Source organism: Anguilla anguilla, chromosome 14 (assembly GCF_013347855.1).
Source record: "Anguilla anguilla isolate fAngAng1 chromosome 14, fAngAng1.pri, whole genome shotgun sequence".
Classification (NCBI taxonomy): Eukaryota; Metazoa; Chordata; class Actinopteri; order Anguilliformes; family Anguillidae; genus Anguilla; species Anguilla anguilla.
Genome location: NC_049214.1, coordinates 32194945 through 32221735, shown reverse-complemented (window position 1 = coordinate 32221735; position 26791 = coordinate 32194945). Strand labels below are relative to the sequence as shown.

Below are 26791 nucleotides of genomic sequence, written 5' to 3'. Positions count from 1 at the left end.
GTTTACCTGAGGTAATAAGATGTACATAATAAGAGAATCTGTGGTCAGGGGGAAGTCAGGGGTTATTTAGTATGAGATAATAGGGGAATGCGGAGGGGCTAAGGGAAGCTGGACCCAGCGTGCAGGAAGAGTTGAAGTCCATTGCAGGAAATGCAAGTTTGGGGCAGGCATGCGAGTGGGTGGGGTGGGGCAGGGCAGGACGGGGCGGGGCAGGGCAGGACGGGGCGGGGCGGGGCGGGGCGGGGCGGGGCAGGACGGGGCGGGGCGCTGCCCTAGTCACTGGACACGTGGCTTTCGTTCAGGAGGGTGTGCCAGCGCTCGATCTTCTTGTCTTTGTTCTTCAGGCACTCGTACCAGTGCTTCAGCCGCTCGCCTTTAGCCGTGATGCCCAGCTGGCAGCCACCTGCAGGGGGCGACAAAGGGCATAGCGTGTGATGTTTCGTGTACCCCGACAGTAAGCAGGGGGCCCCCAAAACTCCTGGCCCCAAAGAGTCACGAGGGGTCTCCTGCTTAAAAGCCACATCTCAGTCCCAGTGACTTCATTAATTGGCTTTAATGAGCAAGACACCTAACCCCTAACTGCTCTGGCGAATGAGAGGCATCAATTGTAAAGCGCTTTGGATAAAAGCGCTATATAAATGCAGTCCATTACCATTTACCATTTAATGGACAGAGTAAGCACTGAGTAATGATGAAAACCAGGATCAACTGCCGCTGTCCTCCCGAACCTGGTGGGAAATCCCTTTTCACGTGAGATATCATACTTTGCTTCTCTGCAATAAGCAGGGACACCAGTTTATCCAGGGCACGTTACTCAAAATGATTTCAACTTTAAAAAGAGCGACTTAAAAAAAGCAATTAGTTGATGTAATAGACTACACCAGGTGTGAGGAAGAAACGGGACATGGGCGGAATGTCAAACACAAAAAAAGTCTTTGAGGGACTGCCTGGGGTGCAACAGTACCCTGCTGGCACACTGTATACCGATGGAGTCCGTTAATTTAGCACGGCTGGCAACAAATCCACACAAGCACAAAAAAACCATCAATAGACTGACATTTACTGACAAGAACATCAATCGCCGTCTGAAATGAGGGAGGGGGGGAACCCTCTGTCAGTGAAAAAGCAGAATTGAGTGGGCGGGCAGATTTCATCCAAAATCTGACAGATGACAGAAAAGACGGAACTCGAGAAAAAAGTTGACGGTGCTTAAACAAGCACGCATTTTTAAACAGGCGTGTGAGAAACGGAGTGGCTGCTCCCACTGCAAGACAGCTTGGGCAGAAGCACAGACCTCAGGCTACTGACTCATGAAAGGACCAGGTTAAAGGGAGCTAGTCAAGATAGTGGAGTCTGTGGTCTGTGGTCACAGAGGAGTCAACAGACGGAACCCATGAGTATGTTTTTTACACAGGTTATTTGTTCCTGCAAGGGAAATGAACTGCATGCAGTTTTAAGTTAGACAGGTAACTTAATCTCTTGTGTACCTTGATACCACAGCTGCAGACAGCATCAAGCAATGCCTGTTGAACCTTGAGGTTTGATTTCAACAAATATAACTGTATTTGTCTTGTGTAATGCAAGTTACAAGTTCAAAGGTTTGATGTCAAATGCATTCAATTTGCCACGCAAAGCTCACCTTGTGCCAGTAGCTCTGGGACAGAGATGGAAAAATCGTTCCAAATATATACATTACGCAGACGGCAAAATCATAACAGCCCATTTCAACCAACTCAGTCAATGCAGAGAGATGCATCTCTTCCCATGGACAAGTTCACACTAAGCACCGCCAAGGAATGACAGAAAAGTGTTAAAACAACATACCGCGATCAAATTAAAACACAGTTTGCATTTTAATTTCATCTGAGCTCATCTGTTTCGGCCTTTCATAGTTCATAAGCATGCACAGCTGCAAAGTATCTCATTGTTACGATTAGGCAAATGGGCGGCCTTTCTGTGTGGAGTTTGCATGTTCTCATGAGGGTTAACTCCTCCCACAGTCCAAAGACACACCCATAGGTATGAGCATGTGAGAGAATGGCATGTGTGCCCTGCGATAGATTGGTGACCAGGGTGTCTTCCTGCCTCTCGCCCAATGCATGCTGGGATAGGCTCCAGCACCCCCCATGACCCTGACCAGGATATGCAAGGTATAGATAATAGATGGATGGATAGATGTATAGGGTTAATTTTTTTTTTACACGTTTTATGTCTCTTTCCCTCTGTTTAGGGAAAAAATGTTACCGCCCAGCACAATAAAAATGTCTGCCACATGTCTGCTGTTTTTTTTGCACTGAAAGAAGCACGTGTGTGTGGCGCAATACCGCTGTCAATCATTGTCTGTGCTTAATTAGTGCCAACTGATGTAGATTACTAGAGAGGGGCAAAGTTATACTGGACTGACAAGCGGGCTCAATCGATCTCTCGCCAAGAGATTACCGAATTGCAGGTGAGGAAATTGCCCCAGATAAACTTGTGTCCCTTGTTATAAGTGTACGTCCTGGCAGTACAATTACACCAATGTTTTTTCAAGCCTTTAAAACATATTCAAATATAAATGAATAATTGGCTTCAGTCCGTGCCATCACAAGGGTCAATCAAATGTTTGTCCCTAACTCTGACCTATAAGTAAAGCATTACATGTTTTCTACACAAACTCAGTTTGGCGAGATTAGTTATACTGATTAATGAACTCGCCAAGCTGTTTCTGACAAAAAACAGTTATTCTTGTTTTTAAATGTTCGTCAAAGTTGAGGTCAAATTGTCCAGTTGAATTCCAGGTCTGGAGCAAAAAGAAGATTTGAAACGGTGCTAAATCTTTGTCTTACCGATGTAGTCATTGGATTTTCCAATGTCGTAGTCCCAAACTGAGATATCCAGGGTCTTCTTTGCCAGCTCGCTGTGCTTAATATCATAAGAAAACTCCTGGAACACAGGACCAATAACACAAGTTTTTACAAGCATCACAAAACCACTTGGACAAAACACACAAGGCCCAGCAAAGATTCATTCCTCACCATCACCAAAATGTTCAAATTATTTTCCTGAATGTTTGCAGGGAACTGTAATGTCTTAATGTGCTAATGGAAAAGACACACTCCAACCGGAATATTCTATTAATTAGTTCAACTTTTATCTTCCTTCGTAGTTTTGGTAATATTGTCTCTAACCCCAAAGCTCCAAGGTACCTTCAGAATCCAAAAGTCACATGACACAAGCACCAGCTAGGCCAGGGGGCAGCAAACCCTTCTGGTTAGCACTTCCTTTTCCTTACTGTTCAATAAGTTTAAGAGTGAAGTCGAAAAAGTACAGTTGGCCGAAATAATTCCTGGAAAATGTACAGACTTTTTGTGAACTCAATAGTTCTAAACTCACAGCCAAGGAAGTAAAAAAAAAAAAAGAAAAGAAACTGAAAGCAAAAGGAGGGCAGTTCTCACTTCATTGAACTCAGGGTTCAGGGTCTTCTTCTTGATCTGTGTCTTATTCTTGGCTTTCTTTCCCATGTCAGGCTTCAGACAGCTGCAGAGGAGGAGGAGAAAACACAGTCAGAGATATTCAGCCTCCCTCCCACATTTTATTTGGGCGTCTTTCTACGTCGCTATTTTTAACTTTCGTCTCGGAGTTCCCAGTCCCGTTGGCTGCACGCGTTCCCCAAGACGGCTGTTCCCCTTCAGGGCAGCATGGGAGTCGTGCCCCTATAATTGACCCGAGTGGTTTCTGGCCTCTTATAATCATACTGTAGACACTTTTACGCATTCAAACTGGGAACCTTTTCCTTAAATTAAAATTTTATCCACATCGTTCCCAGTGGAGGGGCACAATTACGCAGCACAACAAGTTTTGTGTTAGCCCCGGCTGACCAGCAGGGGTCGCTGGTGCGCAGTGAGAAGCTGTGAACCCGGACCTGGGTCCAGACGTGCATCACCCTGCAGGGCTGGCGGCCACAGCTGGCACTGACACAGTCCAGGTAGTGTCTTAACAGGATGAGCCCCCCTGCCCCCAGCAGTCCCCAGCCTCAACACTCTGTCTCCAACATTCATGACATGACAAAACATAACATAACAACGAGAACAGGCCTTTCAGCCCTACAACGCTTGCCATTTTCCTGACTAAATTGTACCTAGTGTACCTCTGTTTACCTGCAGACTAGATAGGATCAATCCCCTCTAGTTTCTGTCTCTACTACGTGACCTGGCAGGCTATTCCACAAAAATTCTTCCTGTACGGAATTCATGAAATTTACCTTTTGCTAATTTCCATTTATGTCCCCTCGTTCTACTGAAAGAACTCAACCCGAAGAATCTCTTGTGATCTCGTCACAACAATCTCTTGTAATCCATTACCTGCCGCTCCCCACCCCCTGCCCCTGACCCCTCACTCTCCGCACCCCGCCCCTGACCCCCCGCTCCCGGCCCCCCGCTCACTGCCCCCCTCCTCCCGCGGGCACCTACATTTTGACGAAGGGGTCGGAGTAGCCGTTGGCGTCCATGGCGGCCAGGTGGACGCAGCGCACCACGCCCACGATGAGCCGGCCCTGCTGGGTGCTGTACATGAGCGAGATCAGGATCCGCCCCCTCTCCTCCACGTCCCCGCCCTCCTTCCCCTGTGACACAAATCACACACCTGTCAGCAAGCAGCTCAACACCTGAGACACTAACCTACAGCAGCTCCACACTCAAACAGCACACCTGAGGCACTAACCTACAGCAGCTCCACACTCAAACAGCACACCTGAGACACTAACCTACAGCAGCTCCACACTCAAACAGCACATCTGAGACACCTATCACCTACAGCAGCTCCACACTCAAACAGCTCACCTGAGACACTAACCTACAGCAGCTCCACACTCAAACAGCACACCTGAGACACTAACCTACTGCAGCTCCACACTCAAACAGCACACCTGAGACACTAACCTACAGCAGCTCCACACTCAAACAGCTCACCAGAGACACTAACCTACAGCAGCTCCACACTCAAACAGCACACCTGAGACACTAACCTACAGCAGCTCCACACTCAAACAGCACACCTGAGACACTAACCTACTGCAGCTCCACACTCAAACAGCACACCTGAGACACTAACCTACTGCAGCTCCACACTCAAACAGCACACCTGAGACACTAACCTACAGCAGCTCCACACTCAAACAGCTCACCTGAGACACTAACCTACAGCAGCTCCACACTCAAACAGCTCACCTGAGGCACTAACCTACAGCAGCTCCACACTCAAACACCACACCTGAGACACTAACTCCACACTCAAACAGCTCACCTGAGACACTAACCTACAGCAGCTCCACACTCAAACAGCACACCTGAGACACTAACCTACTGCAGCTCCACACTCAAACAGCACATCTGAGACACTAACCTACTGCAGCTCCACACTCAATCAGCACACCTGAGACACCAACCTACTGCAGCTCCACACTCAAACAGCACACCTGAGACACTAACCTACAGCAGCTCCACACTCAAACAGCACACCTGAGACACTAACCTACAGCAGCTCCACACTCAAACAGCACACCTGAGGCACTAACCTACAGCAGCTCCACACTCAAACAGCACACCTGAGACACCAACCTACTGCAGCTCCACACTCAAACAGCACACCTGAGACACTAACCTACGGCCTGAGGTTTCATGGCAACTCAACGCTGGCTGAAATTTAGCGGGAACCAATCGGATGACGAGGGAACAAATTTTGCAGAGCGAATGTGCCCAGAGGGGTAGAGGCAGAGAGCATGCTGGGTACAGAACGTTACCTCCTCCTCGTAAAGGGCCATTCCTCGCGCCGAGCCCGCCGTCCCTGTCCGTTTCATCTGAGGAGGGGGAGAGGGAAGAGTCCCGTTTCAGCCAAACCCAAAAACACTTGGCATCACTTCCTCAGAACAAGTCAAGCACCTCAAAACACACAGCAGGAAACGCACAACAGCATCCCTGGCATATGCTGAAACATTGCTATAATGAGACTGATGATGGTGCCATTACTGATAATATTAATCAAACCAAGCCAATGTTAGGTAATAACAACTACAACACAAACCTTATACGATGAATTGCACATTGTATATGATGATTAAAAAAATCATGACACATTGCTATAACTGTCACACTCTGCCTCTTAGCTATGTTTTTACAGCACATTTTCACTTCCTCTTTTATGCCTGCTGGAATCTGAGGGAAATATTCTGCAAAGTGTTGGATATTTTGGGCAAGAGGGGAAAAACGGGAAACGCGACACTGTTTGGTGGTTTCAGCTGCTTTGAATTGGCATGCATCCCAGCATGCATCACCTTACCCCCCCCCCCCCCACAGTCAACTCCCCCAGGCCTGGTCGCAATCACTGAGACTGAAAAGGGTCTAAGATCTCCTCTTTCTGTTTTGATTTACCTCAGTCGGTGTTGGTCAATGTGGAGTCGGATGTTCAGTTCTACCGAGGGACACGAATGCTTATCTTACAGAATGGCTCTCAAATAAACATATCAATAAACTACAATCGAACTGGCGGAGGTATGTGGTTTGCTTTGTAGGCACCACAGAGTTATAAACCAAACACAAGTCAAAGAGGAAAGAAACCTGCATTGTATATGAAAAGCACAGGCAAATATATATCCGTGCCGATCTGTGATTCTACGGCTGTTTTTTTGTAACGCCTGAACAGGATTGGCTAACTCAGGCCTGATGACTCACAGCCAGGATCAGGCACTGCTTCAGGATTGGCTGGGTGCTAACAGGACAGACTCACCGGGACCACCCTCTCCAGGCACACGTTAAAGTTCTTTTTCTGGTTCATCTTCAGCTTCTTCAGGGCCACCCTCGTCTCCCCGATGAACTCGTTGTGCCCAAACTTATCCTCGTCACACACCGAGAGCCTGCCGGAGAGCACGCTCCTTAAATTGCACTGTCCCCTGTTATTTCATCATGTTTTATTTCATATACCCATCCCTGGATACCCAGCTAATGCACATTCATTTTGATAGACCTGAGCTGAACGCTGTGTTTTCAGTGGTACAACGTTCTCCCACCAAGGATTCAAACCCGCAGCCCTCTGGATATCAGACCCCTGCCTGCACCACACTGCATGTTAAGACACTGCAGCTCACAGCAAGCCATCATATAAAAGCCATCATATAATGTTTTAAAGGGTACACGGGCCTGTGTACAGTGGTGAAGAGGGCTTACAGTGTTACAGTTGGTGACCCAGTAGGCATAAATGCCCTGCCCCCTCCAACATGTCCCACTCCTAGCCCTGCCCTGTTCTGCCCTGCCCCCGACTCCTCTCCCAGGTCTGTCCCTGACTCTGCCCCCAGTCCTGCCCTCCCCCTAAATCCACCTCCAGCCCTGACCATGCCCCATGCCCTTACCACTGGCCCCGCCCACATTACATTTGAGTGGCACCCACTGACTCCGCCCCAAGCACATTTGAGTGGCGCCCACTGACCCCACCCCCAGCACATTTGAGTGGCGCCCACTGACCCCACCCCCAGCACATTTGAGTGGCGCCCACTGACCCTGCCCCCAGCACATTTGAGTGGCGCCCACTGACCCCACCCCCAGCACATTTGAGTGGCGCCCACTGACCCCACCCCCAGCATATTTGAGTGGCGCCCACTGGCCCCGCCCCCAGCACATTTGAGTGGCGCCCACTGACCCCACCCCCAGCACATTTGAGTGGCGCCCACTGGCCCCGCCCCCTACACATTTGAGTGGCGCCCACTGGCCCCACCCCCAGAACATTTGAGTGGCGCCCACTGACCCCGCCCCCAGAACATTTGAGGGGCGCTCACCTGAGCGTTTTGCGCTGCATGTCCTCCTCCGTGAGCCCGTGGTAGTCCAGCGTCTCGTTCCAGGCGGGGTTGCGTGTGTTACGCAGTGTTTTGGTCCGGAGCTTGTTGGACTGAGGCGGGGCAGGGAGTGGAGTTGAAGGGGGGGGGGAGGGGGGGCCAGAGAAACATCCGTTATCAGAGTTTATTTTTCACTGCGTTTCTCAGCGTCACATGACAGCTGAGGTCCGTTTTCACCTCCGCCAGCAGCGCTTTGGAGGAACATTAATTTGGGAGTTTCTCAAACTCCCCCCCCCCCCACCACCCAGCGAGGAAAAAATAAATCACAGCTGTCACTCAAACTGAAATATGCCCATAGAAATGCACAGCCAATTCTTCCTGTTTGTGCTGATTTCACAGCACAAACCCTGACGCACCGTAAGCTTTCATTAGTCAGCTCTCGAGTGTGAAAGACTTCCAGTGCTTGCCCTTTTTCCTCTTCCTGTCCTCGGGTCTCTGGAGAACTTTATTTTTCCCTCCACGAAACAAGTTTGAAAATCAGTGGATGAAATATGTTTCCAAGTATGAAGACAAAACTACTTCAGCTACTTACATTAGATTAGCATTAATGCAGCAGATGCTCATATCCAGAGCAGAGTGTATTGTTAGAACACAAGTGCATCCATCTGATTAATCTGAGTAATAGGCCTGGCCAACAACATTCCCACACCACGGAGTGTATATGCATAATATAAATTATAGACTCATACGGCTAATATTCATATAAAGCTGTAAGGCACATAAAAATAATCACAAAAGTGAGATAAATATAATAAGTTACAAGGCAATAATAAGTATAATGATGTTTCTCTACAAAAACGGTTTTGAGAGTTAATGAATGAAATCTACATTCGACTCTCTTACAGGATTAATTCTGCTTCAGCTCCCCCCCCCCCCTCCCCCCCCCCCCCCCCCCCCCGCACATGCCAAAGCAATAAAAATGGAAATGCACTTACGCACTTATGTCTTTATGATTTCCAAGCTGTAGCTTAGCTGCTGCCATTCAATAAGAACCCCACACAGTGAAATGAGTGTGAGGGCCTAATGGCTTCCTATATTCACAGTCTATTTCTGGCCTCTCTGTCCGGCATTATCAGCTGACGCTAATACGCAGATGCTAATGTTTTTATGAGCCGTATGAAATACATCTACATTTTACATTTAGGCATTCAGAAGCCGCTCCAAAGCGACCTATGCAGCTCACGACCTACATAAGTGCAATATTCTGTTTCGAAAGGAGCAAATAACTGGTAATGCAAATACCAAAACAAGCACTTAAAGTGACCCAGTTGCAGAAGGAAAGAGACGACGTGCTCATTGAGCTGAAGACCTGCTCCCGCACTGCATTTCAACACTGCCCCTCCCCCCGAGCCCCCTGTCCTCAGCAGCCTGGTTTAACGGCGGTCTACGACAGCGCCCCCTTGTGGCGTGTTGAGGAAATGGACTCGGCCTTACCTTGCTCGCCCCTGGCAGCAGGTGCAGTTTGACGTAAGGGTCGGCCAGTCCGTTGGAGTCCATGGGCTTGAGACCCTGGGGAAGAGAGGCGAGAGGGACGACAGAGTCTCTCATTCATCGCCCAAATCAGCGTCCCAGAACGTCAAACTGCCACTTTCTGTCACACTCTGCCAGACGAGCCTCTTGGACGTGCGCTCTTTGGCTGACTGGGAACGTTGTATCCCAGACGGGGGGGGGGGGGGGGGAAGGTTCTCTTAGCTCTATCATGCCACAGCAATATTGCCCATGAGGTCACTAACATTGCTGTCGGGACATCCTGTATTTCAGCTAAAACTGGTTTGCTCTGTAGGGGATAGCTGTTTTAGGCCCTTGGGTGACTTCCCAGGTATGGGTTGGTACATAGTTACTTTTAAGCATTTGCTTAATAACCATGAACCCCCCCCACATTAATAGCTTACACTCGCCTACTGCCACCAACTATATTGAATCGTCACGTTAATTCATGCTGAGGCCCATATTCGAGCACGGAAATACCATCTAAGGAGTTGTTCCTCGCCATTGTCACTTCTGGCTTGCTCTGTTGGAGTTTAGGCTAAGGCATACTGTGACAGATTCTTTGTAAAACACGCGTGTATGAATAAAGTTTGATTGATTGAATGAGGTGGTAAGTTACCTTGGCTCTGATGATGCTGCAGTGCAGAGTGCTGCTCTCCTGTTCGAACATCAGGCTGAACTCCAGGGAGCCCAGCGTAGCTGGATCAGAAAAGACTGTGCGTTAGCTCTGCGAGGAGCCTCAATCCAAACACACAGCACATACACCTAAGACAGCACATACACCCACAGCACATACACCTGTGATGGCATCTATACACACAGCACTTACACCTGAGACTGCATCTACACCCACAGCACTTACACTTGAGACAGCACATACACCCATAGCACCTACACCTGAAACAACACCTACAGCAACAGCACCTACACCTGAGACAGTATCTACAACCACAGCACCTACATCTGAGACAGCATGTACACCCACAGCACTTACACCTGAGACAGCATGTACACCCACAGCACATACACCTGTGATAGCATCTACATCCACAGCACTTACACTTGAGACAGCATCCACATCCACAGAACCTACACCTGAGACAACATCTACACCCATAGCACCTACACCTGAAACAACACCTACAGCAACAGCACCTACACCTGAGACAGTATCTACAACCACAGCACCTACATCTGAGACAGCATGTACACCCACAGCACTTACACCTGAGACAGTATCTACAACCACAGCACCTACATCTGAGACAGCATCTACATCCACAGAACCTACACCTGAGACAGCATGTACACCCACGGCACTTACACCTGTGACAACACCTACAGCAACAGCACTTACACCCGAGACAGCATGTACACCCACAGTACATACACCTAAGACAGCACATACACCCACAGCACTTACACCTGAGAGAGCATCTACACCCACAGCACTTACACTGAGACAGCACATACATCCACAGCACCTACAACCTGAGACAGCATTTAAACCCACAGCACCTACACGAGAAACAGCAACTACACCCACATAACATACATTAATAGAACCAATACCCACAACACCTGTACCCACAGCTACACCCACAGCACCTTCATCCGGAGAAAGTACCTACACCCACCAAGCCTATTTCAATGTATTACAGTACATACATTATAATTTCATGAGGGATCAGATGAGGCTCTTACTGGCTTCATCCGAGTCGTAGCTGTTAGCCTCCTCGTCCTCCTCTGGGGGGGGCTGTGGCTGCCGAGGCGGGGGAGGGTTGCTCGCGACCGGCTGTCGTTTCTCCTCCCAGGCAGCAGGGGGCGCTCTCTCTTCCCTCTGGCCGGTGGCAGAGTAACTGCTCTCCGTCTCAGGGGGTGCTGCTGGGGAACACAAACAGAAATCACACACCTGGGCTGATCATAGCACTAGTGTAGCATCAGTAAGGGAAAAGGAACTGGGTTTGTAATCCAGCTATATATATGGATACTATGTAAAAAACAAAACAAAAAGGGTTTAAGTTGCTCTGAATAGGAGTGCCTACAAAATGCCAGTAATGCAACATAAACCTTATCCCTACACACTCTAGACTGAAGAAACTGCTGCTTTGATTAAACTGCTGGCTTCTACTGGGAAAATTTCAGCTTAGCCATCTGGGAGCAGGATTTGGTCCACTAGTCTTCACAGTGTGCTAGCTGACGCACCGATATAAGAGTGCAGTGCATGCTGGGATCACAACTGAGGCAGTGCCTTTACGGGGGGGGGGGGGGGGGGGGGGGGGGGGGGGGGGCACCGTGTTTTACCTTGCTGGGCCATGGGGGTGGCTGAGGCTGGGGGGGGTCTGGAGCTGTGGACCGGGACGGCCCTCTTCAGCACCACAGGGCTGTCCTGGCCCTCGCTGCCCCCCTCCCTCAGGTAGGAGTCCCCCGTCTCTGCCCCGCCTGGGCCCACCCGTCCCACGGAGGGCTTGGGGGCCACAGGGGGCCGGGCTCCTCTCCCTCTCCCAGAGGGGTCAGCTTCTGTAACACACACGCGTACACATACATGCACACACAGACGCATGCATGCACACGCACACACACACACACACACACGCACGCACGCACGCACACGCACACGCACGGATGCTTTTATGCCGACTCTTCTTGACCCACATAGTGAGCAACATAGATCACGGTAATCTATTTTAACTTTTGCGGGAACTATTTCACAGGTCTACAGTGACATTTTACTGACAATTACAGTATGCTTCCAATGCATCACCAGGGCCCTGAGCCTTAAAGCCCAATCCCAGCATGCTCTGCCTGCCACACCCACTCCCCACCACGAAGGAGGAGTCCAGCACATTTATCCACGCACTCCCGGGGGGAGTCAGCACAGATTCTGTAAATGCATTCGATAGTCCACTCCTGCACAAAAATTATGAATACAGCTATGAGTTTGGAGCCGAGTATGTGGTGGGGGTAAAGAATCTATGGTGTTAGATCAGAGGTCAAGGGTCAGGGGTCAATGCACCATAGAGGTACTGTGGCTCAGTGCATAAATGGTGTGGGGGAGGGGCAACGTCACTCACCTGTCACCTGTTGTTCTGTGCTGGGGAGCTGGGTCTCCACAGGCCCTGAGACACACAACAGGTGTAATATATCCTTACTCCTAAAACATCGCTGCCTTTTCCCTAAACAGCCATTCACAGTGTTACCAAGTTAGAAAACAGCAGAGGTGCATCACAGAGAATACCACATCTGACAGCTCAGATCAGATACATCCTGGTTCTCCTTTCAGATGGTGAAAATAATACTGCGTCTAACCACTGTTCAACCTTTCACACTGAGACAGCTGAAGCCCTTGGGAATTAAATGTCATTAAATAAATTAAATGTTAACTAAATGGTTACCATGTCAAATGCTGACTGTGGAACCCAAGACTGCAGTATCAGAAGACTTTTCAGGAACAGAATATGCATATTGTAAATATATGCACATCTTGGAAAATACAAAAAATGAAAGAAATGTATTTTTAGAAACTCACGCACTCACACACACATTGTTAAATGTCAATATAAAGTCATAATAACGTTGATATTTGCTCACACAATGTATTTTACAGTGTATCAATATTTCATCCTGAGCTTGATGAAATGCATCTATTTTTCAATAAATCAGAGCATATTCTGTTTCTGTAAGGGAAAGCGGTGGATTGCGTTCTGGACCCATCCGGAAGAGTGAATATATTTCCGCAGAATGCGATGCTCACCCCTGCCCTGTGCCCCGGGGGCGCTGGTGGCCTCTGGCTGGGCCGGGGGTTCCTGGGGGCCCCGCGGCTGGGTTTTGGGGCTCTGTTGCTTGGAGACGGGCATGGGAGCGGGAAGCACCTGCTTGGGCATTCCTTTGAAGAACCAGGCGCCCGAACGCTTCCACACCTGAGCGACCGGCCGAGGAGAGGAGAGGAGAGAGAGGGAGAGGAGAGGAGAGAGAGGGGAGAAGAGGAGAGGGAGGGAGGGAGAGAGAGGGAGGGAGGGAGGGAGGGATTCTTACATCAGCAAAAGCGCAATGATGATAGTAATTAAGCTGATACAATAGCTGTCATGTCACTGTGCGTATCCAACCCCCGTGGGGGGGGAGGGGTTTTTGAGGGGGGGGGGGAGCGGAGGCTGTGCCAGCTGGCACAAATTCAATCCGTAATATATTAAAAAAATCGAAATGAAGCAAGCTGTGATACTTCCTCTGCACTCCACAGGGGGGCGCTGCCCCCTGGTGCCAGCTCTGCGTGGTTCCACCTGAGATTAGATGAGGGGTGGAGGGGGGGGGGGGGTTTACCGTCTTTCCTGGATTGGAGCCCAGAAAAATTAAAGCTCCGACTGGAACTTTAACACCGATTACACACACGGGCAGGAGAACGTGCCAAAATCGGGCCTGGTGTGAATACCAGGTGCTCTTCCCCCCCCCCCACCCCCCCCGTTCGGGAACAGGATGAGCAGACTGCTCTAAGTATCGTCTGATGCGGGTCTGGCCAAAGCTAAGCCCAATATGAAATAACAGATGAATTCCTCATGAATAATATATGATGGCCTCTATGCATAAATCATTGCAAATACTACAGTGGGGATTACATGCAAAGAGGAAGGATTTCACAACTGAATGTGAAAGTCTGAGAACAATCAAATTTATCAAACCAAATAGTGAAATCCAAGCCAGAAGCACACCATGTGGGATTTTTTTTTTTGTAAGTACAAAGAAAAGAGTAAGAAAAATGGACAGACTAGGTGTAATTCCTGTAATTTTATTTTTCTGTTCCCCAAGATTTGTCTGTGATAATCCAACTGAAAGAATTTGTCTGGCTGTGTTTGTAATCTGTGGAGAGTAAAGGCCAGAGTAGAAGAATACCTGGCTGTTTTATGAGCAACCCACAGCAGTAGAGGTTTCATGGCTCGGTGGAAACTCCATTTGTTCCTCTTGTACTGCTATTACGCTGAAGTTTCTTTCAATTCCCAGCCTTCTCCGGTCCCTGACTTGCTCCCCCACAGCATGAAACACTACAGATGTACTGCCATTTCTACCATGATTAGGTCATTTACCATGGCTACTGGCAAATGACATGTCCTGTGCAGTGTGTTCCATTCCAATAAAATATAATAATCATATAATCTATTTCCCTCTGTCTCTCTCCCTCTCTCTTTCAATTCAATTAAATTCAAAATGCTTTATTGACATGACATACTTCAGTATACGTGTTGCCAAAGCTTTACAAAACACATTACAATGAACACAATGTACAGTGTAATGTCATCAATTATTTAAAAAATATATACTTACGTGTATATATATATATATATATATACACATACATACATGTCTCTCTCTGTGTCGCTCTCTCTGTCTCTCTCTCGCTCTGTCTCTCCCTCTGTGTGTGTCTCTCTCTCTCTCTCTCTCTCTCTCTCTCTCTCTCTCTCTCTCTCTCTCTCTCTCTCCCTCCCTCCCTCCCTCCCTCCCTCCCTCCCCCCCTCCCTGGCTCACCTCTTTCTGCTCGCTGCAGATCTTGCAGAGCCATGCTGAACGCGGCCGGCTGTTGGTCTGGACCCCGCATTTGGTGCACATGTTCTGCAGAAGGAAACGGGTTCCACAGGAAGTTACACACACACACACACACTCACACATACACTCACGGTGCGCGCACACACGCGCCTTCAGGCATGCCTGCTTTTAACACACACACACACACGTGCAAGCGACCACATACGATGCACATTGACACACTCTCACAAATGCCCACATGGAGCTTGCTGGTGTGACATTTCAAATACGACTGGAGAGCTGTTCACTGCCTCCCCAACCTGCCAATCAATATTTTGTCAATTCAAGCCAGTTTTAAAGTTACAGAGGACATCATTTTGCAGCACACAACCCAGGTGAGTCTCCTGGGCTGGGCAGTATTTCCAGTACATGCACACGCAATGTGCATTTATATGTACACAGTTCATACCTGTAGTCGATTAATTTCTGTAATTTGTTTGCCTCTTCCTGTGAATAATTTACCTCATACACACTCACACATGCACACAAACACACACGCACGCACACACGCACCGCCTGCAAAGCAACCGATGCCTCCCCCAGATCGTGGTCCATAAGCACTTATTTCAGAGGTGCTGTGCGCATTTTAGTGTATCGTTCCCCATTGTCTTGTGGTCCCCTAGTGATGATGTCATTGGGATGCGCAGCTCTGCTCTGGGCCCCAGCCGGACAGTGGGGTACCCTACCTTCTTACATTCGGCGCACACCACTGCGCTGGCCCCCGCCCCGCCGAACTGCTCCCCGCAGAGCAGGCATCGGGAGACGCCGTCCCCAAGAGCCCCGCTCTTCATGTCGTTCAGCCGGTTCACCAGCCGCCTGTGGGGGGGGGGGGTGAGCGATCAGAACCGGGATGAAGGGAAGGGTTTATGGTTAGGGTTTAAGGTCTCGGATTTGGGTTTAGGGTATAGGGTCAGGGTTGATGGTTACACGTTTAGGGTTAGGGTATAGGGTCAGGGTTTAGGCTTAGGTTTTATGATTTAGGGTTAGAGTCTAGGGTTGAAGGGTTTTCCATTATCGGATGCTGGGGTTTGGGGTGGGACAACAGCTCCCCGGGTTGGGTGGCAGGCCAAGCTTGTCTACGCCACCACCCTCTGGAAGGAGGGTTACGTACAGCCAAAACACATAATCAGAAACAGCCGACCCACGTAGAGTCTGCCCCCACCCCCCTTCAGAGTTTACTCCCATCCTCCCCACTCTCTCTTCATAATTACAGTCTTTAATTCCTGGCCTCTGTACGCCACACAGTCCTGACTTTTAATGGAATGGGAGACCCTGATCTGTAAATGAGGCAGAAGAGAGTGCCGCATAGGACAGAGGAACCAGCGTTCTCTCATTCTGCAAATGTCTTCCCAAAAAAAACACAAGGCAATTCAATGATGTTCCACCAGTAAGTTGAGTAATCGGCGTGACTTAAATCAGAGCTGTTGGTAACTGGTCACACCAGACAGCACAGCAGAAACACACATTGACTCCGTTATGTGGCGACATGAGCCTGATTACTTCACATAAGGCAAGCCAAGCAGGCACAGAAACTCTCCACAGCATGACTCCAGTACTGAGGCAGCATGGGCAATGTTTTTGGAACACTGGGAAAGCTGTTTGAATCATATCAGGGGTACGATTTTGTAGGGGTATGTTTGTTTGTGGGAAAGGTGAGGGGGTCGGGACAGGATCAGGCTTCTCACCCGATCCTCTCCTGCTCCATGGCCTCCATCTTCTCTGCGCGGGCGATGACGCTGTTGATGATCTCCTTCTCCTCGTCCGTCAGGTCCTCCCCCGTGGGGCGAGTCCCCTGCGTCCAGCCGCTCCTGCCGACCGCGCAGAGAGACCGTCAGCGGTGCTCATGACTGCGCGGTAATACCTACATATTCACTCACTCACTCAGTCACTCACTCACTCAGTCACTCACTCACTCAGTCACTCAGTCACTCACTCAGTCACTCAGTCAGTCACTCACTCACTCACTCACTCAGTCACTCACTCACTCAGTCAGTCACTCACTCACTCACTCACTCACTCAGTCACTCACTCACTCAGTCACTCACTCACTCACTCACTCACTCACTCACTCACTCAGTCAGTCAGTCAGTCACTCACTCACTCACTCACTCAGTCACTCACTCACTCAGTCAGTCACTCACTCACTCACTCACTCACTCAGTCACTCAGTCACTCACTCACTCATTCACTCAGTCAGTCACTCACTCACTCACTCAGTTACTCACTCACTCACTCACTCACTCACTCACTCACTCACTCACTCACTCAGTCAGTCACTCACTCACTCAGTCACTCACTCACTCACTCACTCACTCACTCACTCACTCAGTCAGTCAGTCAGTCACTCACTCACTCAGTCACTCACTCACTCACTCACTCACTCACTCACTCACTCAGTCAGTCAGTCAGTCAGTCAGTCAGTCACTCACTCAGTCACTCACTCACTCACTCACTCAGTCACTCACTCACTCACTCACTCACTCACTCACTCACTCACTCACTCACTCACTCAGTCAGTCAGTCAGTCAGTCACTCACTCACTCAGTCACTCACTCACTCACTCACTCACTCACTCACTCACTCAGTCAGTCAGTCAGTCAGTCAGTCAGTCAGTCAGTCAGTCACTCACTCAGTCACTCACTCACTCACTCACTCACTCAGTCAGTCAGTCAGTCAGTCAGTCAGTCAGTCAGTCAGTCAGTCACTCACTCACTCACTCACTCACTCACTCACTCACTCACTCAGTCAAATGTACACGTACATAAATATACACACACACTCACTCCCCTGCATCCACCTGCTCCTGCCGACCGGCACGGAGTGTGTGAGTTTGTGTGTTAGTGTGTGTGAGTTTGTGTGTGTTAGTGTGTGTGAGTTTGTGTGTGTGAGTTTGTGTGTGTGTTTGTGTGTGTGAGTTTGTGTGTGTGTTCACCCCTGGCTTTGGCAGGCAGCAGCTGAACTGAGACGCTATATTGTGACATTCTTGTTGGATGTACCATTGTGTTGGGGACGAGCACATAAACACACACAGACAGAGATGAAGCCCCCCTTGTCCTCCGGCTACTTACTGGTCCTTATCACTGTGTCACCAGAAGAGGAGGATGGGTGGAAAGAGAGAGAGAGAGAGAGAGAGAAAGAGAGAAGAGCTCAGTGATTGACCATGGCAAGGTCATTCAAAGGTTGACTATTCTTTACAGCTGTTTTTTTTTATCCTAGGGCAGGGTTGGATTCATCATCCACCTGCCACCTCTCACCCCCTCCCCCTCTGCCTTCCCCTCCTCCTGCCTCCCCTCCCCCCTCCCCCTCACCCCCCACCACCCCCCACCTCCTCTGCCCCCCCCCCCTCGCCCCTCCCCATCCCCCACAGCCCCACTCTTACTTGCCATGGATGCATCACCCACCCACGTCCCCCCTCCTCCCAGCCCCCCTCCCCCTCCACCATCCCCCCCCCACCCCCACCAACCCGTCCGCCCCCCATCCCCTACAGCCCCGCTCTTACTTGCCGTGCCTGGCCGTCACCGTTTCTGTCATGGCTGCCCTACAGGGACCTGCATTGGCACAGACAGACAGAAAGAGACAGACAGACAGACTGACTTACTGGCTGTTTTAATGAACAGAGCTAGATGGCTAGAAGCCTTATGATGGTACTGGGCGACCTGCGAAAACAGGAAGGAGCACGGACACCTGCCAACACACATCAGCCATTTTAGCGTCTCCAGTAGCACATTAAAACGACACTTGCGTGGATTATGATGTTAATGCTTTGCCACATCAGTTTTTAAAATCCCTGTTCAATGAAAGCCTATTAAATAGCAAGGGGGATATTGGCCAACTAGCTGTCAACAGCTACGTGCTTAATCACAAGAACGTGAGAAAAAAATCAATGTAGAGACAACGGCTTTGGCGCAGTAAGGGTTAAGTTGGAATGAACAGCAAAGCTACAACATGGCTCTGCCCCCACCGTTCCCTTGCATATGGTTCCAAACCTCAAATGAAATCCTGCTCTATTAAATGGACAACATGTAAACAAATGTAACCTTAAAAAAAGGCCGCAACAAAAAGATAATGCGTGCGATAGTCATAATATCCTGAAAACACACGCTGTGCCTGCCACTAATGCCCTCATAACGCTGATTTAGAGGCCTCTTTGTTTATTGGAGATCCCTATCTTTTGCCTGCTGTAGCTTTTACATACACTGAGGTAATTCTGGTTTTGCGGGGAAAAAAACTAATGGAAGAAAGGAAAATAAACTTTGTGCACGGAAAATTGTATTTAAATCAGATCTTTTGTCTCTTTTTATCGATCTGGTTCTCTCTGGTGGTTTGTTACTTATTGTTATCAGCCAAGAGAGTTCTGTATCTACGATGCAACGGTGCCCACATTCTCCACCAACGGTAACGATGCAACAGATGGTAGATCCTAACAGTAGCTTTGAAATGGATGGCCCTAATGCAACACGGGCTCATTCGGGACAACATCAATCACACGATGCATTATACAAAACAACAGTCATAAGAAAATCAAAAACACCACTGCCATTCGTGGTGAGCCTGTGTATCAATGCACTCTATAACGGGACTCCGACACTACCGTGCTGAAAAAAAGAATGAAGTATGACGATTGCAAGATGAACTGCTGTCCCCACAAGAGTATAATTCTAAATTAATTCAGCAGTTTGCAAGACACTTTTTTTTCCCAAGACACTTCTTCACTTTCACCCTCCTCCTCTTCTGCTAAATATATTGTGTTTTCATCGTCGGCAGCCTCGCATTGAGGAACGCCTCATGACCTAACGCTTTACTTACCAAATTAACGTATCTTTATTTTTGGGAAAGGCTGTCCTATTTAATTACAATAATAACACAAACGGAAAAAGATGTGCAACAACCAATTTCTGTTTCTCCTGCATACTGCTTCCTGTTGTGTTGCGTATGATGGTCCAGACCTCTTTCAAGGCAAAGGAGGCTTGTTTAAAATCAATGCCTTAGTCTGACAAAGCAACTTGGGAAGAACCGCTAACCACTAATCGCTAGGCAGATAACCAGAGTAAGGGGGCAAAAAGGCCAAAACGAATGCAGAGACATCCTCTGAGCATCTCCTGAGACCGGAGGCTGGAGGGGAAATTTACAGTGGGATTCCAAAGGCTGGAAAGGGGAGCAGTGCAAGATCATCTGAAGCAGGTATGCTAGAGTGTGTGAGATTACCTGAGACAGGTACGCCAGAGCAGAGTGAGATTACCTGAGACAGGTACGCCAGAGCAGAGTGAGATTACCTGAGACAGGTACGCCAGAGCAGAGTGAGATTACCTGAGACAGGTACGCCAGAGCAGAGTGAGATTACCTGAGACAGGTACGCCAGAGCAGAGTGGAGAGAGTGGGCGGGGCAGAGGCTCTGGAAGGCCACACCTCTGGATAATCTGTAGACCGGACTGCTAACAGCCAGGCACGTCCTCCAAAGGGCTGGGTCTCTGATGCTACCACCTTGAAATGAGTAAAAAGAGAGAGAGAAAGAGAGAGAAGGGAAGAGAGAGATGCAGTAGTTCAGAAACCCACTCCTGATTGCCTCTGAGGTGTATCTTTCTTCAGGACCTTCAGTCTTCAATTCTCTCGCTCGCAATTTCAATTCACCCGTTATGACACATTTTAAACATACATTGCCAAAGCATATTGTTTATATAACAAGTTAACAGAAAATGATGATAGTACAGCACAGTGTATCCTTGTTTTTTCAGGCCTGAGAGCATGCCAGATTGCTTAGATTTTTTTGTTTGATTTTCCCAATGGCTGGTATAATTTTGTTTGTGTTTTGTGATGAATTGGTTGTCTCTGATTAATTCAGTTTTGGACAGTGCTGTCCTTGAGGCTGCAGACGGTTAGTAGGGGGTTAGTGAGCCTCAGGACCAGCTGAGTGCACCTCTCTCTTTGTCTGTGTGTCCTCTCTAAAGGTGTATCAGGTTCCCTCTCTCTTTTGGTATATTCTTACTCTCCATCTCTAATGGTGTGCCAGCTTCTCTCTCTCTCCCACTCTCTCAGTCTCCCACTCTCTTACTCTCCCACATTCTCTCTCTCTCTCTCCCATTCTTTCCCTACCACTCTCTCTCCCTCCCACTCCCTCTCACGGAGTACCTGCTCACCCATGCTGTGTCATGGGGGAGGCAAAAGGAAATAAAAAAGCGCTCCCCATTTGGAGAGGAGGGGGGTGGGAGTGTGCTTCTGATGGATGGGTACAGTATCAGCTCTTGTCGTATGTCTGTGATCTACTCGTTTTCCTTCCCCGTCCAGTCACCTCCAAATTCCCGGGGGGGGGGGGGGGGGGGGGGGTGGTTGTGTCATGCAATCAGAGCAGCTGTAGCCACGCAGAATCCATCTCCCCACCACCCCCCCCCCCCCACAACACCCCCGCCCCCTCCAATGCGAGAGAAGTGAAAAGGCAAAGCTTCCTCTTGCTTCCTCCAGAGAAGAGTCCTCTGGCTCATATCAGCCACCAACCATCTGTGAGCAGAGACACGGCTTTCTCTCAGAAACAGAGCCATAGCTGGGAGACACGGCTCTCTCTCAGAAACAGAGCAGAAGCTGGGAGACATGGCTCTCTCTCAGAAATAGAAACAGAGCCAAGGCTGGGAGACACGGCTCTCTCTCAGAAACAGAAACAGAGCAGAAGCTGGGAGACACAGCTCTCTCTCAGAAACAGAGCAGAGGCTGGGAGACACGGCTCTCTCTCAGAAACAGAAACAGAGCCAAGGCTGGAAGACATGGCTCTCTCTCAGAAACAGAAACAGAGCCAAGGCTGGGAGACACGGCTCTCGCTCAGAAACAGAGACAGAAACGATGCTGGCCTCGCTGATTACGGCATCGTCGCTATGGTTACGCCACCGCTGCTGTGGTCACGGTGCGGTCGCTGTAGCCCAAGGCGTGGGGGGCCCGTTGCTCGTTCCCTTGCGGTTTTTGAACGGCAGCCCGATTCCATTTTCTTGCCCACGTCTGAGATGCCAAAGAGCGCCGTGACGCATGCAGAGGCTGCTGGCGGTTACGCCAAAACAGCCGGGGGAAGCTTGAGGTGTCGGCTCAAAGTGAGAAAAAAGGAAGCCGGTGGTGTTTCCAGCCACGTTCTTAATGGTCGCAGCCGCCATTAATTGTTTAAAATACAGGATTAACCGATACTGCTCCATATTACAGCGAATGTCCTGGGTTTTTTTTATCCTCTGGGAGAGGTGGTCGGGGAAGGAAAACGAGTGGATCACAGATGTACTACAAGAGCTGATACTGTACCCATCCATCAGAAGCACACTCCCACCCGTTTCTTTTATTTTTATCTGCATTTTATATTCCTTTAATTTCATTCGTCTAAAGAGCCTGTGCAGAGCGCATCAGCATCACATGGCTGACCCGCACATCACACTTCCTGCTCCTTGTGGACACTTGAGAGAGAGAGAGACAGAGAGAGAGGAGGAATCACCATATCGAGGCTCTAACGATGCAGATCATTTTACCAGACACTGACAGACTTGGGGCAGGGCCAGCCACTGGGACTCCTCCCCCTCGTTGACTGGAAACCAATAGAGATGAGACCAGAAGCGAAAGTAAATGCACAGCATCAGGAATGACCATGCAACACAAACCGAAACCCCTTTTTTCCCTCAGTAAAGATCATGCATAAAACATGAGTTCTTAGCCTAGGATGCTGTGTGCCCACACACGTGCACACACACACACACGCACACTTAGTGTATTACTGCATTCAAGATTTTTTAAAATTGTATTTTCACTTTTTGAGGTTTAAATTTCTTGGTACTTTGTAACTGTTCTGGGAAAATAAGATTGCGAGTTCATAACCAATAGCTGAACCAAGAAATGTATTCACAGACAGCAAACAAAATCCTTTGACGCCAGTCTGTGTTATTATCCAGGTTTATTAAAACCAGTATAACAAGCATACTGCTTCAAGGTGCTTCTTTTATCCATTGTCTCCAAAAAAATAATATAAATTAAATTAAAATAAATAAAAAAGAGCTAATTCAACATGAAAAGGCCTTTGATTTAGTTATAAACAAAATGACTGCAACACTCTAAAGTGTGAAATTCCCCAAATGGGCTAATGAGATTCTCAGATCAAAAAGAGACGCGGCAATTAATCTGAATAATTATGCATTCCGCATGCTGACAAATTCCGACTTGCCAGGGTTCTGAAACTCATTTATGCGGCGTTTCTCTCCACGGGAGAGTCACCGGCGAGCCCTCGCGAAAATCCGACGCACGCCTAAAAACACGGTATCCAGATATCTAACTGCCACGCTGCTGATAAGCCCTGACGCTCGCACCACCCTTTCTGTCATTGCACTGTGACTTTTATATGGCAGATTCCCACCATGGAGACATATATTAACCCCCCCCCCCCCCCCCCCAGGGAGAGAATGAAAGGGCCTTGTTCAAGGGTGTAGGTACAGTGACCTCCATTGATATTTATGACAAACTGTCATGTGCTGACACCAAAGCCCATGGGGCCAGTGGACAAACCAGGAGGGCCAAAGATCATGTTCTATATGCGGGGGAGGGGGCGGGGGTAGGGGTGGGGGCAGGGGCAGAGGGGGCGGGGGCGGGGGGTTAGGGGGAGACTGACTCCTGTTGATCTGATCTATGGTCTGCTGTCACCACGAGCAGCTCGTTCACTTTGACTAATTCAATTCAGTCAATAACACAGATGAGGCGGAGCCACTACGGTCATGTCCTGTTACCGACCCCCCCCCCCCCCCCAGCAGAACCAATCAAATTTACATGCCCGGCAGCTGGGGGCGGAGTCATTAATGAAGGTCAAGGTCACCGCAGGATGGCTGGGAATGCACCTCACTTTGCCCGTGAAGAACAGCGTGGGATTCTGGGTAGGCTAAACGCGCTCGCTGCATTCCCGCTGAACATAAACCAAAAGGCCTGCTGAAGCGCTTCAATCAGCGTCTGCCATAACGCGGGCCGCTGATCCTTAAGAAGGCTATGAGGTTCAATTTCAGATCTCAGAGGAGGCTATGGGTCTGTATTCGGCAGGGCGAAGTGGGACCCCACCATTAAAAAAGTGTAGAACGTCCACCCTGGGCACCTGCTCCTTTTGTGCATTCGGGTTTTTAATCATGGCCAATATCTGAAAGCTCATATATTAAAGCCTGTCAGAGACCATTTTTCTTGAATTTTTTTTTGTTTGTTTTTGAGTAGAGTAATGGTAGTTCTATGGGGGGGGAGGAGGGGGTGGGGGGTGGGGGGTGGGTGGGACACTGCCATACTGGGCTGCATGCCCAGGGCCACGATGGTGCCAGCTGGTCTTTGGCGAGCGGCCGCCAGACGGGGCTCCGGCACTGGAGGCAGACGTTGAGCCTCCGCGGGGGGGCTGGGTCGCGTGGGCTGGCATCACAGCTCCAGGGCCTTCACCCGGCACCCAGCATGGGGGCGCTGCTGGGGTGGGGGCGGGCGGGAGGTGTGGGTGCGAGTGCGGGTGAAGGGTGCAGAGGGATCATTATAAAATAAAACAAACAAAAATGTCCCCCAGACAAAAATATTTATAAACTGCTGTCAAAACGATGAAACTGAAGTTGCTTCAGAGGTGGCTCAGAGGAGTAATAAAGCACACAAGGAGAAAAAAATAAAGCACCTCCACCCTGTACCCTGCTGCAGCTCCTCTAGTGTACAGCACCTCCACCCTGTACCCTGCTGCAGCTCCACTAGTGTACAGCACCTCCATCCTGTACCCTGCTGCAGCTCCTCTAGTGTACAGCACCTCCACTAGTGTACAGCACCTCCACCCTGTATCCTGCTGCAGCTCCACTAGTGTACAGCACCTCCACCCTGTACCCTGCTGCAGCTCCACTAGTGTACAGCACCTCCACCCTGTATCCTGCTGCAGCTCCTCTAGTGTACAGCACCTCCACTAGTGTACAGCACCTCCACCCTGTACCCTGCTGCAGCTCCTCTAGTGTACAGCACCTCCACTAGTGTACAGCACCTCCACCCTGTATCCTGCTGCAGCTCCACTAGTGTACAGCACCTCCACCCTGTACCCTGCTGCAGCTCCTCTAGTGTACAGCACCTCCACTAGTGTACAGCACCTCCACCCTGTATCCTGCTGCAGCTCCACTAGTGTACAGCACCTCCACCCTGTATCCTGCTGCAGCTCCTCTAGTGTACAGCACCTCCACCCTGTACCCTGCTGCAGCTCCACTAGTGTACAGCACCTCCACCCTGTATCCTGCTGCAGCTCCTCTAGTGTACAGCACCTCCACCCTGTATCCTGCTGCAGCTCCACTAGTGTACAGCACCTCCACTAGTGTACAGCACCTCCACCCTGTATCCTGCTGCAGCTCCACTAGTGTACAGCACCTCCACCCTGTATCCTGCTGCAGCTCCTCTAGTGTACAGCACCTCCACTAGTGTACAGCACCTCCATCCTGTACCCTGCTGCAGCTCCTCTAGTATACAGCACCTCCATCCTGTACATTACATTACAGGCATTTAGCAGACTCTCTTATCCAGAGCGACTTACACAACATTTTACATAGCATTTACATTTCATCCAATTATACAGCTGGATATATACTTAAGCAATGCAGGTCAAGTACCTTGCTCAAGGGTACAATGGCAATGTCCTCCCCGGGAATCGATTCTGTGACATTTAGGTTACAAGACCAGTTCCTTACCCATTATACTGCACTGCCGCCCACTATACTCTGCTGCAGCTCCACTGTCCCACATGCCTCTCGCCTCTCTCCTTTAATTCACAAGGCTGAAACCCCTCTGCACCGCAGCCACAATCTGTGAATGTCACATTGCCCAGTGAGCCCTTCAGTGCTCCACTGTCCAGGTGATCCACTTCCCCCGCATACAAACCATCATCATTAGCATGCAAATGAAGCAGGTCTACCTGCTCTGTGCTGAGACACCACTGCCCCTCCCCACCACCACCACCACCCCCACCAGCTCAAGGTGGGAGGGGACGGGACCCCCATCTGTCATACCAGCAGTGCCCCCCCCCCGCTAGGGCCGACTCACGCAGGCAAGGTGAACTCCTGCACAGCTATCCGATCTATGATAGTTAGGGCATGTATGGGTGCCACTGGTTCATCACATATACAGCAGTATTTTAAAAGTTCTAATCATATGCATACTTGCCAATGCACTGCGAAGTCCTGCATATACATATATTTCCTAAGCTTCATACCACATTTTATTTGAATATACTGCAGTATTCCATCTCAAGATGGCGGTAAGCAAACGGCCATCTTGACTCTGGAGCAGTGAGCTTAAGCAGCGGGAAACGGCAGCGCTTCAATTCAGCTGCGTTCAGAACTTGATGGGGGCCCCTCCAGGGAACTCAGAACCCCTGCGCCCCCCCCCCCCCGCCCCCACCTCCCCAAAAGACAAGCAGCCCACAGCGCAGTCCAGAGGCCACGCCCCCACCCTGCGTGTCATTGGAGCAGAGGAGTTCAGACCCCCTCCATCCCAGCCGCCGCCCACCTCCTTTCCATTAAGTGGGGAGTGGGAGAAGCAGCTTAGTGGCGGCTTACCAGGAGGGAAAAAAAAAAAAAACCAGCATCGACCACTTCATCCCCCGGCTGCCAGTTTGATGACTCTTTCTAGAAAGAAAAAAAAAGAAAGAAAAAGAAAAAAAAAAACGAAAAAAAAAAAAAAAAAACCCAAGGCAGCACAAGGGGAGGGGATTTTATTCTTCAGGCTGGTTTCTCACAGATGCGCTGTGTCCCGGCAACAGGCCCTTCAAAGCCTGGGCGTTTACGTGGACGCGCGGTGCGGACTGGGCAGAATGTTAATGGCGGGGGGATGACAGTGGTGGGGTTGTGGTGGGTGGGTGGGGGTGGTGGGGGGAGGGTGCATAGA

At 49.6% G+C, this 26791-nt stretch overlaps 1 protein-coding gene across 3 annotated transcripts in view; it reads right to left on the bottom strand.

Annotated features, from left to right (window-relative positions):
- Positions 1 to 228: 228 nt before the first annotated feature.
- The window catches only part of LOC118213240 (rabphilin-3A-like), a 34811-nt gene continuing 8248 nt past the window's right edge, over positions 229 to 26791 (bottom strand). Inside the window, exons 2-20 of one of the 3 annotated variants that reach the window (XM_035392067.1) lie at positions 20262 to 20401; positions 18420 to 18468; positions 17989 to 18000; positions 16606 to 16728; positions 15607 to 15736; positions 14864 to 14947; positions 13104 to 13269; positions 12424 to 12468; positions 11654 to 11869; positions 11054 to 11233; positions 9969 to 10048; positions 9296 to 9370; positions 7805 to 7914; positions 6763 to 6889; positions 5780 to 5836; positions 4452 to 4603; positions 3438 to 3519; positions 2829 to 2925; positions 229 to 403 (exon numbers count right to left, since the gene is read on the bottom strand). In XM_035392067.1, coding sequence (XP_035247958.1) covers positions 273 to 403; positions 2829 to 2925; positions 3438 to 3519; positions 4452 to 4603; positions 5780 to 5836; positions 6763 to 6889; positions 7805 to 7914; positions 9296 to 9370; positions 9969 to 10048; positions 11054 to 11233; positions 11654 to 11869; positions 12424 to 12468; positions 13104 to 13269; positions 14864 to 14947; positions 15607 to 15736; positions 16606 to 16728; positions 17989 to 18000; positions 18420 to 18451 — 1899 coding nt within the window. In that variant the 5' untranslated portion in view covers positions 18452 to 18468; positions 20262 to 20401 and the 3' untranslated portion in view covers positions 229 to 272. Of the gene's footprint in view, positions 404 to 2828; positions 2926 to 3437; positions 3520 to 4451; positions 4604 to 5779; positions 5837 to 6762; positions 6890 to 7804; positions 7915 to 9295; positions 9371 to 9968; positions 10049 to 11053; positions 11234 to 11653; positions 11870 to 12423; positions 12469 to 13103; positions 13270 to 14863; positions 14948 to 15606; positions 15737 to 16605; positions 16729 to 17988; positions 18001 to 18419; positions 18469 to 20125; positions 20147 to 20261; positions 20402 to 26791 lie in introns of those variants that run through there. The other 2 variants (XM_035392069.1, XM_035392068.1) reach the window with 2 other exon arrangements.